General features: G+C 41.6%; 2 protein-coding genes across 2 annotated transcripts; both read left to right on the top strand.

The window, feature by feature from the left end:
- Nucleotides 1-1,714: 1,714 nt before the first annotated feature.
- Nucleotides 1,715-4,049, top strand: LOC117500594 (tubulin polyglutamylase complex subunit 1-like). The gene is made up of 2 exons (XM_034159324.1): nucleotides 1,715-2,079; nucleotides 3,096-4,049. The coding sequence occupies exons 1-2, from the start codon at nucleotides 1,742-1,744 to the stop codon at nucleotides 3,733-3,735; spliced, it is 978 nt and encodes a 325-aa protein (XP_034015215.1). The 5' UTR covers nucleotides 1,715-1,741; the 3' UTR covers nucleotides 3,736-4,049.
- Nucleotides 4,050-5,597: 1,548 nt separating this feature from the next.
- LOC117500593 (protein ALP1-like) lies at nucleotides 5,598-12,169 on the top strand. Its single transcript, XM_034159323.1, has 4 exons — nucleotides 5,598-5,878; nucleotides 6,978-7,526; nucleotides 7,619-7,779; nucleotides 11,593-12,169. Exons 1-4 carry the CDS (start codon nucleotides 5,705-5,707, stop codon nucleotides 12,020-12,022), a joined length of 1,314 nt encoding a protein of 437 aa, XP_034015214.1. The 5' UTR covers nucleotides 5,598-5,704; the 3' UTR covers nucleotides 12,023-12,169.
- Nucleotides 12,170-14,307: the final 2,138 nt, after the last annotated feature.

Below are 14,307 nucleotides of genomic sequence, written 5' to 3'. Positions count from 1 at the left end.
CTCCGCCAAGGCCATAAGGTCACTGACGTCACATGGAATGGCAAAGAGACTTATTCCACGTCATTTCATGCATCTACCATCATGTTTCAGATTCAGTGGTTAACCTTCTGGGGTCCGAGGGCATTTTTTGGACAGTTCACTCGCCTGGTATAAATGTTTTATTATTGCCGTTAACAGCTTTCCCTGTATCCCACAATCAAGTTTTATGTCTCTTTTTTTCAGGACAACCAGTACTTTCAAAATATATATATGCTATAGTTGTGTTTTATAAGTGTAATAAAGGTTTACAATCAGAAATAAGAAAGGAAAAAGTAAAGCGGAAAATAATTTTCCACACACATTTATTCAAAACACAGCAAACTATAATAAATTAGTAACACATCACTCCTAAAAACAATCTTTGGTGTGTCACGTGAGGTGAATCTGCCCTACGATTGGATTTTGGAAAACCATGTGACGCTGAACCAATTCTGATTGGACACTCACATTGCTCACGTCATCACACAGCTTCTATGAGGAGTACAAAGATGGTGGACAGTGGTTCGAAAGTCCACAGAGTTAACTTTTCAGCAAAAAAAAAAAAAAGTAAGTTTCTATCTCATGTCATTAAAAAGTTATTTATAATTTAGTAAAGCTTGGTCTCTGCTGTCGTATACGACGGCGTCGGCCCCAGAAGATTAAACCTTTAGATCTTCAGCAAATGTATTTATAAAGAGAAATTGCATGAACTACACAAGTTTTTTTTTCTAATAAGTTTATTCAATGAGAAGAAACAAATGCTAAATTATTGTTGTGTCATAACTTAATTTTTGTTCAGCCTTTGTGACCCGTCTTCAGGACGTTAGATAAAAAAAATTTGTAATTGGCCCTATCTTGCAATGATAACGAATCCTTAAAAAAAATTACTGGATCCGCATCGTGTTCCGGATCATTACCAAAACTGAATGACTTCTAAGTTAGGCCAAGATACACCCCTGGTAAAATTTCATTGAAATCCGTTGAGGATTTTTTGAGTAATCCTGTTAACAAACCAGCCAACCAACCAACAAACAAACGGACGCAACCGAAACATAACCTCCTTGGCGGAGGTAAAAACTGATTGGCCACTTGAATTTTCAATAGGCAGCCAGGTAGGGATCAATTGAAGAATTACACAGGAGTCAAAATTAAAAGATACTCCAATCATATTGAAAACTATACCACATTATTTGCCTGATCATAAAGATTCCAAAAAGGCATAGTTTGGAGTCTCTATATGACTGAATTCTATGGCGTTATGGGATAAAAACAGTAAAAATGGTGACAAAGGTCAGTTTCAGTTTGAACAGACGTCAAAAGTTAAAGCTGCTCCAATTTCGGTAAAAAAAAGGTGTAAATTATTAGTTGAGTTAACAGGGTTTTAAAAAAGTAACAGTTTGCACCATGTGTCATGCTTAGTTGTCATGTTACGGGGTAACATATGTCACATGCCATAGAATCCAATGAATGTTGACCTTGTTTGACCTTTACTTTGGAGACAAAGCATTCAATTTATTAATCCTATCAGCTCTCAGGTATTTACTGGATTTCAATGAAGAAAATGATTTGAAACAGGACAATTTTTGTTTCTGCTATTCCCTCTCTCACCACTCTAAGGCGGTGGCGGTAAACACACACACAAAAAAATTCGTCCACCGCCTTAAAAGATCAGCGAAGAAGAAAAACCCCGCAACTGTCGCTTTGAGACGGAACATCAACAGTGATGGCGGACAAGGAGAAGCGGCGGTCAGCAGTGACTCCTCCGGGGATCCCCGAGGCCAAAACAAGCCAGCCGGATAGCGACAGGGAGTTTTTGGCGCAGGCGGGAGTCGGAGAGCTGCTCCGCGGCGCCATTCTGAAGATGATCGAGTCCAGATCGGACGATCCGATCGGGTTTCTCGCCGACCACTTCTGTAACCTATGCACCGTGTCGGAGACCGGCGCGGCCGCATGCGGTGACGGGGATCAGTCGGCCGACGGCCCGGGGAGCGCAGGCGCCCAGGAGCAGCAGCGTCTGAACAGGGCGCTGTGGCACCTGCGGCTGGCGCACCACTCCCAGAGGTTTGCGCACATTTTATCACCAGAAATTTAAGGATGGGGGGGATATTTTTTTTTTTTTACCTCAGCATCTGATGGATGTTTTATTAGATACTGTGATTATAGAAAATTGGCAAAAAACAAACAAACAAAAACCCCCCCCCAAAAAACCCCAAACATTTAAAAATCATTCTGACTAGAACTGTATCAGCTTCAAATACACGGGCTATTTTACTGTCACAACTTTAACCATAAGCTAAAATAACGTTTATGTATTTGGCTTTTAGCCAAAGCAATTTAAAAGTCAAGAAAAAACTTTTACAATTAAATATGGTTTGAATTTTACTTTGCTTCAGGGTCCCCCAAGAAGAGTTACAGGACTTGGAAGAGGATAGGCAAGTGTAGGATGAGCTGCTTGGTCTGCTGATGCTGCAACCCTGACCTGGATAAACTGGCATAAGATGAATGAATTTTATGTAAAACATCCACAGAGGTCTATAATTCTGAGTCTGCATTTAACTACCCTGCTATAAGCAAATTCATCCACAAAACAGCTGATTTTTAGATTTTTCTTACATCTTGCATCTTATCAATGATGCGTTACATTTACCTTGGAAATCATAAATTGTAACTGGGAATTATGTCGCATCTGAGGTAAATGAATTTTATTTTCCACACAGCACTGCAAGTCAGAAAATAATGCTGTGTTCCATTGTACGCAGAACTTGGAGGGGGAAAAAAACCCCTCAGACTCGGAAAAGTGTAATAATGGCCATTCAAGTCGGAATTCTAAATTGGAAACATGGGCAAGATATGTGAAGACAGAGGTCACCAATCTGACATCAATATGGCTGTGCCCACAGTTAATTTGTACTTGTATGTAGTATTTGATGGGAGGTTGTCAGTACTGGAACATTTTGTAACCTTTGCAACAAAAAAAAAAGTGAATCTGTTTTTGAAACACTTGGCGATATCTTGTTGACAAGGTGTATATAATGTAGAGCCCCTTTAAATGCTGTCCTTTCTCATTTTATATGCAGATCTGCCATCAACAACAATATGCGCATTGCTTATGATTTGCTGAATCTCAGTGGGCCCGATAAGCATCCAGGTGGGATTCCTGACGAACCAGAGGGCTCCTGTCCTGATCGCCTGACAGGAGGAGGAGTAAGAGGAGGCCTCTACACGCAGACTCTGGAGTGCCTGTGCAGTGAAGGTGGAGTACCTGCCTCCACCTCTGCTCCGCTCCTCCAACGTCTCCACTGCCAAGACCACGAAGCCGTCCCTTATGATGTTTTCAGACACGGTGTGCTGACCTGCGCTGTGTTCTCAGACTACATCCGGCAGGCTCAGAGGCTGTATGCACAGGTCTGCTGTCCAGACAAAGGGCCGGCATCACGCGCACTCTTCCTGGCCGTGTTGGGAACCCTTAAGGAAGCCCTGGATACTTCTCATAGCTGTGACGCGGACTGTTATACTAATAGCAAAGCTAATTCCTGCCTGGAGGCTAATGTGAAGGCTATTCGCTATTTGGAGGCCAGTGCTAAGATTTCTCCCTATAAGCTAGCTCAGGCTATGGCGGGATCACAGACACGGGAGCCAGGTGGGAATATGGACGCGAAGGAGTTTGAGAATGCGGCAGCAGAGCTCTTCATCACTCGAGTGAAAGTTGTGTCATAGGTTTCTTCTCCTTTAACTTGTTAATATGTAGCAATCTCCAGTCTATCTGACAGTAAAATGTTATGCTTATCAGAAACAATGAGAATCGAATGAAGCATCAGTTATTATTTAACTAAGCTCTTAGCATGACAACAGCGGTAGGAGACTCTAATGCTACAGTGTGGAGGGTGGTGATTCAACATTGTGATGTTCAGAGCTCCACATTTCCACTGTTTCATTAACAGACATACTCACTGCTTTTGAGGTGTCCAATAAAAAGGGTGCAAAAATTTGTCCACCCAGCCTTTGAAGGTTAGCCAATGAAATCTGGAAAAGGACCACTGAAGATGACCCAGTAAATTTAAATCTTAGTTGACCCCTGGACTAATCGGCAAAAGGCCCCACTGCAAGCAGCACAGTACAAGTGTTAATTTAAAGTTTCCAACAATTGCTGTTGACATTTTCATGCTCAGTGCCCATGTTGTTTAAGTATGAGGTGTGGTTGCACTCCTCTGTGCACGCATGGGCGTGTTGGTCTTCATATGAGGTGTGGTGAGGCGCCATAAACAACTGCTATTTATATGCAGATTCTCCTTATGGCAGATTCCTCACATGTGTGCACTCTTCTTGTACACATAGGAAGATGTATTAGCATTCATCCTCAGGATTACTTGTACAACTAAAAATTGACTTGGAAAATGAAAATTCAAGAAAAGTAAAACTGGAAAAACTGTTTTGTACCATATTTTTAAGCTGATTGTCTTTCTCCGTGAGTTTGCAGTACTAAAGACGGGGCTGGTCACGGGGTGGTTGAAAGGCAGCAGGAGGTCATCTGCCTGATGGGATAGGAAGGAGATCAGGTGGCCGGAGGAGGAGGTGTTGCAGGAACGTGCTTCACCTCAGGCAGCTTTGGTGGCTGAATGCTGCTCCAGTAAATGGTCTGTTCGAGTATGAGTCTGTTCTTTGCCAGGAAACTTCTCACTATGGTCCTCTTTTAAAATAGCAATGTAAATACCAAGTGCACACAGCACAAGGCACCCATGACTAATTAACAGACTTAACACAACCCATTTGTGCTCAGATTGTGCACCTTGTATGTGTTAAACCGGAGTTGTGCACCACTCATATGCATTTGGTGTTATAGCTCTGTGCATTAGACTGTGCACTATACATCATCAATGTCTGTGACTGATTGTGGAGCCAGTCTGCTCTGTGTAAGCCTGAGCCTGTCAGTGCTCAGAAGCTAAACAGTGGGGGATCTGGTTAGTACTTGGATGGGAGACCCCTTTGGAACACCAGGAACTGTGTGCGTTTCTCCAAGTAAAACTGGAACACTGTCAGGAAAGACATCTGGTGTGAAACTTGTGCCAAATATTTATGTGGATCTGGATGTATCTGCAGCTTGGAGGACAACAAAACGTCTATGACTGATTAGTGATGTTTAGATTGATTAAAAGATATTTCTTTTTGATGAGACTAAGAAAACAAGTAGTGCAGTGCCCATCCTGTTCAGCTCATGCTAATTAAATGTGAACTAGCATTCATTTAAATTGATGACTTTCATTTATTTATTTATTTTTTGTTGAAGCAAATTTATGTAAAAGTGGAATTTAAATAAAATTTCCCTGAGGCACGCCAGAATTCACTAAAAAAATAAGCGAGTCTGTCCGATTATTTATTAATAATGCATATATAAACACAGTGGCATGGCCAAAGATTTTAAACAGGATGTTCAAATACAACTTCATTTTGTTCTGCACAAGTACGAGGAGCGATTGAGAAGTTTTGACCCTGTCTTGGAAAAAGTAGGGCGTGGTTCTCCATCTTTTGCATTCTGAGAAACCATTTCGCCCCTCATACATATATCTGACCACTAGATGGCAGCGTCGCTGACTGTAGGAACCGGAAGTGTTTCCCAGTTAGCTGCGATTAGCAGCGGACTGATTCGTTGGAAAATGTATCAAATACTATTTTAATTTCAGCCTGCTGGATGGAAATGGAAGAAGTCGAAGAGCAGATACGCTCGTTCATGTTCGTGATGACTTACTTGCTGCTGAAGCGCAGAAGAGACATTAATGACGCCAGCGTTCAGAGGCGCAATGAGATCGAAAGACGCGTCAGACATCGGCAGTATTTCTTCCAGAGGCAGAGGAGGATGCTCATGGTCAGTCCCTCCGCCCTTTACCTCCCTCTATAAAAGAAAAAACACGCCAATTTCACGTCTTCTTGTGAAGAAAATCCTCCTCTGCCACTTCACCATGAAGCTGTATAACTGGTGATCCAAAAAAAGCGTCTACAGTTAGCCTACAGGTGTCTTGGTGGCTTCCCTCACTAGTCTCTTTTTTGTGGGGTCACTTTGTTAACTGCCTAGTCCATACAGGTGGCTGAGGGGATAAGGAGCTGACCTGTCAATATATAGACCTGGGTAAAAGTCCTGCTCATGTTACTTGTGTTGGACAAGAAACTTAATCTACATTGTCTCAGTTCAATTAGAGGTGGGTGGATTGATCCTAATATCGATACCAACACTGGTATTGATATTGAATGATCCTTGTGTAAAAAGATCGATACTCAAGCTTTTTTTTCTCTCCCGCATACACTGACTGCTGCGCACTAGAGGTGGGCAGATCGATCTTAATATTGATAATATCAATACCAACACTGGTATTGATATTGAACGGTCCTCGTGTAAAAAGATTGATACTCAAGCTTTTTTTCTCTCCCGCATGCACTGACTGCTGCGCACGCAGATTCATCAAAGTCTACTCTCTGTAAGAGCAGCGCTGCGCTGTGTCACACAACACGGAGCAGCGCACCCTTGTATTGTGGTTGGTCAGTCCTCTACCTCAGGAGATTTTGTTTTAAGTTGTGCTGAGTGATATTTTTTTAAACAAAAATGTTGATTGTGATAATAAAGTATTTTGTTGTCACGTACAATGTTTGGAAAAATTCTGTCCTAGGTCTTTTGGATCCTTTGGATCTGTGAAGCTTAAATATGAAAAAGTATTGGTATCTGTATCGATATCGGCGATACTGCGCCTGTATTTACTTGGTATCGGATCACTACCAAAATTCCCGGTATCACCCACCTCTACTGCGCACACAGATTCATCGAAACTACTCTGTGTGAGATGCTAAATGCTTAGCTAAATGCTAAGATTATTTCTCAGTTGCAGATAGTAACAGATAGTATGTGACATTGGCATTAAAGGTCAAAGCCATCTATTGGTATATTCATTTAGTTTTGTTTTTTCTGTTTCCAGATGATGATAGCAGGTGGAATCCGCACCAACATCCACATCCGCACACGTCCTTGGACCACCACTCCAAGTACTGACTGGTGGGAGAGAGTGGTGATGACAGAGTTCCAACCCTCTGACTGGCTGGATAAGTTCCGTATGAGCAAAGAGAGTTTTTTCTACCTCTGTGACAAGTTGCGTCCCCGTCTGGCTCGACAGGACACCAGTTTCCGCTTGGCCCTGCCGGTGGAGAAACGTGTGGCTGTGGCCCTGTGGCGCCTAGCATCAAATATTGAGTACCGCACCATTAGTGCCCTCTTTGGTGTGGGTAAGTCCACTGTCTGCAGGTGTGTAAGAGATATGTGTCATTCCATTGTGGCAATCCTCAGTCCGATCTACCTTCAGTCCCCCAATGAGCAAGACCTGGAGGATTCAGCCCAGATCTTCCAGTCCCATTGGGGCTTCCCTCACTGTGTTGCGGCCGTAACAACACTCCACACAGCTATCATCACTCCGTCGACCAACACATCTGATTATGCCAATTCTGATGGTTGGCTATCAGTTTTGTCTCAGGTAATGAGAATTTTCTCCATCTGATAATTCTCACTGAGCTCCTTTGATCATTCGGGGGAACCCCATCTGCTTTGTGTCTCTGTCATGTTTAGGTGGCTATTAATGGCCGGGGACTATTCTGGGATGTATGTGCCAGTTTTCCTGGTGGGACAGACCCAGCTGACATCTTGTTGAACTCGTCGCTGTGGGCCACAGCCTCAGAGGGCGGACTGTCTCCTGTGCTGACTCCTAATTTCATGGGAAAGCCACTCAGGTATCGTTAAAGTAAATAGCACGGTGGCTAAGATCAATTTTAGTGCAAAATGAGCATCAAATTTAATACAAAGTAAATCAATTTTCCCAAAATTTTAGTTGAAATATACTGATAGAAATATCTACTTTGAGGAAAGAAGTATGTTGTCTGATGTACTTCTCATTTATTGCTTCAGGCATGTGTGTGTCATGCTTAGTTATCACGTTATGGGGTAATGTATGTCATAGAATCCAATGGACGTCGACATTGTTTAAACTTTACTTTGCAGACCAAGCATTCAACACAGTCAAAACTATTGTTTATTTATCCTGTTAGCTCAACCAGTAATTTGCACCACTTTTTACCAGAATTGGAGCAACTTTAACTTTTGACCCCTGTACAGACTGAAATTGACCTTTGTCACTATTCTAGCTGTTTTTGCCCCATAAATCCATAACATTCAGTCACAGAGAGTTCAAACTATATGTTTGGAATCTTTATGTTCAGACAAATAATGTGGTACAGTTTTCAGTATGATTGGAACATCTCTTAATTTTGACCCCTGTGTAATTCTTCAATAGACACCTAGATGGCTGCTTATTGAAAATTCAAGTGGCCAATTGGGTTTTTCAAAAGAGTAATGCCTAAGGAGTATTTGTGCTGAATTTGGTGCTTCTATCACCATTTGCAGGATTGTTTCGGTTATGTGCTGCACTATCAGTGGAAATGTTACATTATCTGTCACACACAAACTCTATGGCAGACAACAACAACACCACCACACAAGGGCCACTGAAGCGGTTACACAGAGAGGTTTTTTTCTGCATCCCTTCTGTGGATCGAGTGTGTTTTAAGGTGGACAACTGCTGGAGTCCTGTGTAATGGGGCCCATATTGGTTACATAGTGCTTGGTCTGAAAAAGTTTGATGAATACTGTTCTACATCAAAAGAATATCTAGCTTGAGATTGAGGTAACCTTAAGTCATTCAGTCTCCACAGTTATTAAAAAGCAGGTTCTTATCAGCATTATTATTATTATTATTTTTAATGCTATTTTTCATGGATGCTTTTGAGTGTGTCTACACTGGGGTACATCTTATTTTGCTCCACTGTTGTTGGTGATATTCATTTTCTGTGTTGTGGCTGCTTGTGTCACTGTAACGGGACAAATGCTACTATACAAATCAGAAATACTACAACCCCTGGCAATAATTATGGAATCACCGGCCTCGGAGGATGTTCATTCAGTTGTTTAATTTTGTAGAAAAAAAGCAGATCACAGACATGACACAAAACTAAAGTCATTTCAAATGGCAACTTTCTGGCTTTAAGAAACACTATAAGAAATCAGGAAAAATAATTGTGGCAGTCAGTAACGGTTACTTTTTTAGACCAAGCAGAGGGAAAAAAAATATGGACTCACTCAATTCTGAGGAATAAATTATGGAATCACCCTGTAAATTTTCATCCCCAAAACTAACAACTGCATCAAATCAGATCTGCTCATTAGTCTGCATCTAAAAAGGAGTGATCACACCTTGGAGAGCTGTTGCACCAAGTGGGTTGACATGAATCATGGCTCCAACACGAGAGATGTCAATTGAAACAAAGGAGAGGATTATCAAACTCTTAAAAGAGGGTAAATCACGCAGTGTTGCAAAAGATGTTGGTTGTTCATAGTCAGCTGTGTCTAAACTCTGGACCAAATACAAACAACATGGGAAGGTTGTTAAAGGCAAACATACTGGTAGACCAAGGACGACATCAAAGCGTCAAGACAGAAAACTTAAAGCAATATGTCTCAAAAATCGAAAATGCACAACAAAACAAATGAGGAATGAATGGGAGGAAACTGGAGTCAACGTCTGTGACCGAACTGTAAGAAACCGCCTAAAGGAAATGGGACTTACATACAGAAAAGCTAAACGAAAGCCATCATTAACACCTAAACAGAAAAAAAACAAGGTTACAATGGGCTAAGGAAAAGCAATCGTGGACTGTGGATGACTGGATGAAAGTCATATTCAGTGATGAATCTCGAATCTGCATTGGGCAAGGTGATGATGCTGGAACTTTTGTTTGGTGCCATTCCAATGAGATTTATAAAGATGACTGCCTGAAGAGAACATGTAAATTTCCACAGTCATTGATGATATGGGGCTGCCTGTCAGGTAAAGGCACTGGGTAGATGGCTGTCATTACATCATCAATAAATGCACACGTTTACGTTGATATTTTGGACACTTTTCTTATCCCATCAATTGAAAGGATGTTTGGGGATGATGAAATCATTTTTCAAGATGATAATGCATCTTGCCATAGAGCAAAAACTGTGAAAACATTCCTTGCAAAAAGACACATAGGGTCAATGTCATGGCCTGCTAATAGTCCGGATCTTAATCCAATTGAAAATCTTTGGTGGAAGTTGAAGAAAATGGTCCATGACAAGGCTCCAACCTGCAAAGCTGATCTGGCAACAGCAATCAGATAAAGTTGGAGCCAGATTGATGAAGAGTACTGTTTGTCACTCATTAAGTCCATGCCTCAGAGACTGCAAGCTGTTATAAAAGCCAGAGGTGGTGCAACAAAATACTAGTGATGTGTTGGAGCATTCTTTTGTTTTTCATGATTCCATAATTTTTTCCTCAGAATTGAGTGATTCCATATTTTTTTCCCTCTGCTTGGTCTAAAAAAGTAACCGTTACTGACTGCCACAATTTTTTTTCCTGATTTCTTATTGTGTTTCTTAAAGCCAGAAAGTTGCCATTTGAAATGACTTTAGTTTGTGTCATGTCTGTGATCTACTTTTTTTTCTACAAAATTAAACAACTGAATGAACATCCTCCGAGGCTGGTGATTCCATAATTTCTGCCAGGGGTTGTATGTGATTTGAACTTTTCTCAATCATCACTAAAAACAACAAAAACTGAAAATATACCAGAAAAGTTAACAAGAAAAACCCTTGAAGCTGTAAAATGTCAAAGTATTTGGTTGTTTTTTTTCTGTCAAGTGATGAATTACCGTAATTACATAATTAATGAATTTTTGACTAGTTATTTTTGAGTAATAGGTAATACAAGAGTTGCATATTATTTATATACCTGAGGGATGAGGGGTGATCAAGTGACTCATCGCTATTACTCTGGTTATATGATTTCAGCTTGGGATTCCATCCCCCGGGAGGCCGCGTGGCATAGCCACAGCGGCTCCCACTTCCCCCAAGCTCGGCTGCGCGGCATGGCTGCTGCGGCCACTCACACTCAGATTGCCTCAATTCAGATGACGGTCTGTTTTAAAGTTTAGCGTACATAAACAATCAAATATATATGTGCGGTTGTTTTAATTCTTATGTGTGCCATTATTACATTCAACTTGTAATAATTGTGGATTAATTGCTGTATTTTTGTCTGAAGTAATTGGGTGTTGTAGGTATCAATAAAGTTGCTTGAATTTGAATATGATAAAAAGAGAATTTAAAGATAATGGTCAGTTTAAAGGGTCTTGTCATGTTTAAAAAGTGTTTTAGAATTCACTATATTTTTGTATTATTATTATTACTTGTGTAACTATACCTTACCCCTTTTTAATAATCAAAGTGAGAAGCCTTTTACCCTCAGTAGTGTGAGCCACTACTGGTCTTCCATAGGAAGATTGATTTTGTCGAGGTTACTTTAAATAAAATGACCTGAGTTGAAATGATACAGATTTTGTAATATAACTGTGCATCCATAAAACAAACTAACCAACAAAAACCCCAGAAAATTTCCTGATAATTGTGATGTACGGCATTATTTTTGTGCATCCAGCTGTAACTGAAAGCTGTGTCATATCCAGGTACGTCCTGCTGGGGGAGAATTGCTACCCGCTTCAGACCTGGTTGATGAAGGCTTATCCTGTGGAAAAAGGCAGGAGAGGAGATGCAGTTGTGCTGTCAGAGCCACAGCGGCTTTTTAATCGCAGGCTGACCAGAGCGCTGAGCGTGGCAGAGGAGGCTCTGCTGAGGCTGAGGGCACGCTGGCAGTGCCTCAGCAAGAGGAACGATTGCGGACTTGACGTGGTGCCCACAATGATCCTGGCATGCTGCATTTTGCATAACATGTGCGAGTCCCACAAGGATGAGTTCAAGGCAGAGTGGCAAGTGGAGGTGGCTGAGGTGGAGAACCCTCAGCCAAGCCACAAGCAGCTCTCGACCAGCATGGACCAAAACCTGGCTGAAGAGGTCCGACATGTTTTCTGTGATTATTTTCAACAACACAATAACTGAAAGTTTTTTCTTTCCTGTTGGAGTTCTTGAAATGCTTGTAAGTTTGGTATGTGTGCACCACTGTTGTACGGATGAGCACAAAATGATCAGTTCCCATGAAATTTAACATCGTCTTCAAAATTTTGCCTAGTGCTTTTTTTTTTTTTTTTTTACAGAGTACGGAATTTTCAACACAGCATTTCGAAACGTCCTAGTTTTGTTTTGGATGCTTATGTGATTTTACTTTGCACATAGAAACAAAATAATTTCACAAAACCCCAAAACTACCAGGGTCAAAATTAGTAGCTCCCTTTAAAACTGACTTTTTGATGAAACACAGCACAAACCACTGTTGCGCAATGATGTGCTTTAACTTTATAATGCTCAGAGCTTGTAAGATCAAATTAAAACTCAGTGTTATCTTCCAATATACACACTGTATGAAACTTTCAGTAAGCGTTTGAGCTGGCGTTTGAGAAAGCATCAAAAGAAATTAGTTTAGACTGGAGACAAAGAATTTTTGATCCTCACAGAGCAGGAGAAGCACACCCAAAGTTATCACATCATTTCCAAAGTGTCAAGAACTGGAGAGAGAGAAGCATCATCAAGAAATTCAGAGAGCCACACAGTGCAGAACAAGCCTGGCAGAGGTAGGAAGTAAAATATTTCAATGGCTCTGGAAAAAAGATCCCATTATAACTGCCAAGACACGAGTGAATGATTTAGCCAAGTCGGGAAAGTGTAGTATCAAAGAAGACAATCATTAGAGCATTGGACAGGAATGGACTGCGAGGCTTCAGATTAAGGAAAACTCTACTTCTGCAGAAGAGAGACACCTTAAAGCCAGACTGAAATATGCTCAGGACAACCTAGAACAAGATTATGCACACTAGAAGCATCCCCTTTGGTCAGATGAGACAAAACTAAAGCTTTTTGACCATAGAGATGTTGCTTATGTTTGGAGAAAGAAGGGAGTGGTGTAGAGCCCAAAGAACACCGTCCCCACAGTGAAACAGCGGTGAGAGTATTATACTGTGAGGATATGCTTCAGTGTGTCTGGAACTGTGAATCTCAAGGTGGAAGGAATCATGAAGAAAGGAGGTTATGTGAAGATTTTGAAAGAAAACCTCAAGCAGTCAGCAGCAAAACTGAGTCTGGGTCATCACTTTGTCTTCCAATATGACCCAAAAGGCGTAGCTCCCGGTGAAGAACTAGTACCTCCAGAAGATCAAAGTGACCGTTCTTAACTGGCCTGCTCAAAGCTCTGACTTCCTCCCATTGAAGATCTGTGGGGTGAACTGAAGACCATGGTCCATGCCAGAAGACTATCAAATCTGGAGGAGCTTGAGTCAACAAAGAAGAATGGGCTGGGATTCTTCAGGAGACACGCCTGAGACTTGTTGAAAACTATACTCAACAGAAATATAAACGCAACACTTTTGGTTTTGCTCCCATTTTGTATGAGATGAACTCAAAGATCTAAAACTTTTTCTACATACACAATATCACCATTTCCCTCAAATACTGTTCACAAACCAGTCTAAATCTGTGATAGTGAGCACTTCTCCTTTGCTGAGATAATCCATCCCACCTCACAGGTGTGCCATATCAAGATGCTGATTAGACACCATGATTAGTGCACAGGTGTGCCTTAGACTGCCCACAATAAAAGGCCACTCTGAAAGGTGCAGTTTTATCACACAGCACAATGCCACAGATGTCGCAAGATTTGAGGGAGCGTGCAATTGGCATGCTGACAGCAGGAATGTCAACCAGAGCTGTTGCTTGTGTATTGAATGTTCATTTCTCTACCATAAGCCGTCTCCAAAGGCGTTTCAGAGAATTTGGCAGTACATCCAACCAGCCTCACAACCGCAGACCACGTGTAACCACACCAGCCCAGGACCTCCACATCCAGCATGTTCACCTCCAAGATCGTCTGAGACCAGCCACTCGGACAGCTGCTGGAACAATCAGTTTGCATAACCAAAGAATTTCTGCACAAACTGTCAGAAACTGTCTCAGGGAAGCTCATCTGCATGCTTGTCGTCCTCATCGGGATCTCGACCTGACTCCAGTTTGTCGTCGTAACCGACTTGAGTGGTCAAATGCTCACATTCGCTGGCGTTTGGCACGTTGGAGAGGTGTTCTCTTCACGAATGATGCGAAGGAGATGTGTTGCACTGCATGAGGCAAATGGTGGTCACACCAGATACTGACTGGTATCCCCCCCCAATAAAACAAAACTGCACCTTTCAGAGTGGCCTTTTATTGTGGGCAGTCTAAGGCACACCTGTGCACTAATC

This window comes from Thalassophryne amazonica, chromosome 19 (genome assembly GCF_902500255.1).
Source record: "Thalassophryne amazonica chromosome 19, fThaAma1.1, whole genome shotgun sequence".
Classification (NCBI taxonomy): domain Eukaryota; kingdom Metazoa; phylum Chordata; class Actinopteri; order Batrachoidiformes; family Batrachoididae; genus Thalassophryne; species Thalassophryne amazonica.
Note: the sequence above shows the minus strand (reverse complement) of the source record. Positions and strands in the feature narration are given on the sequence as shown.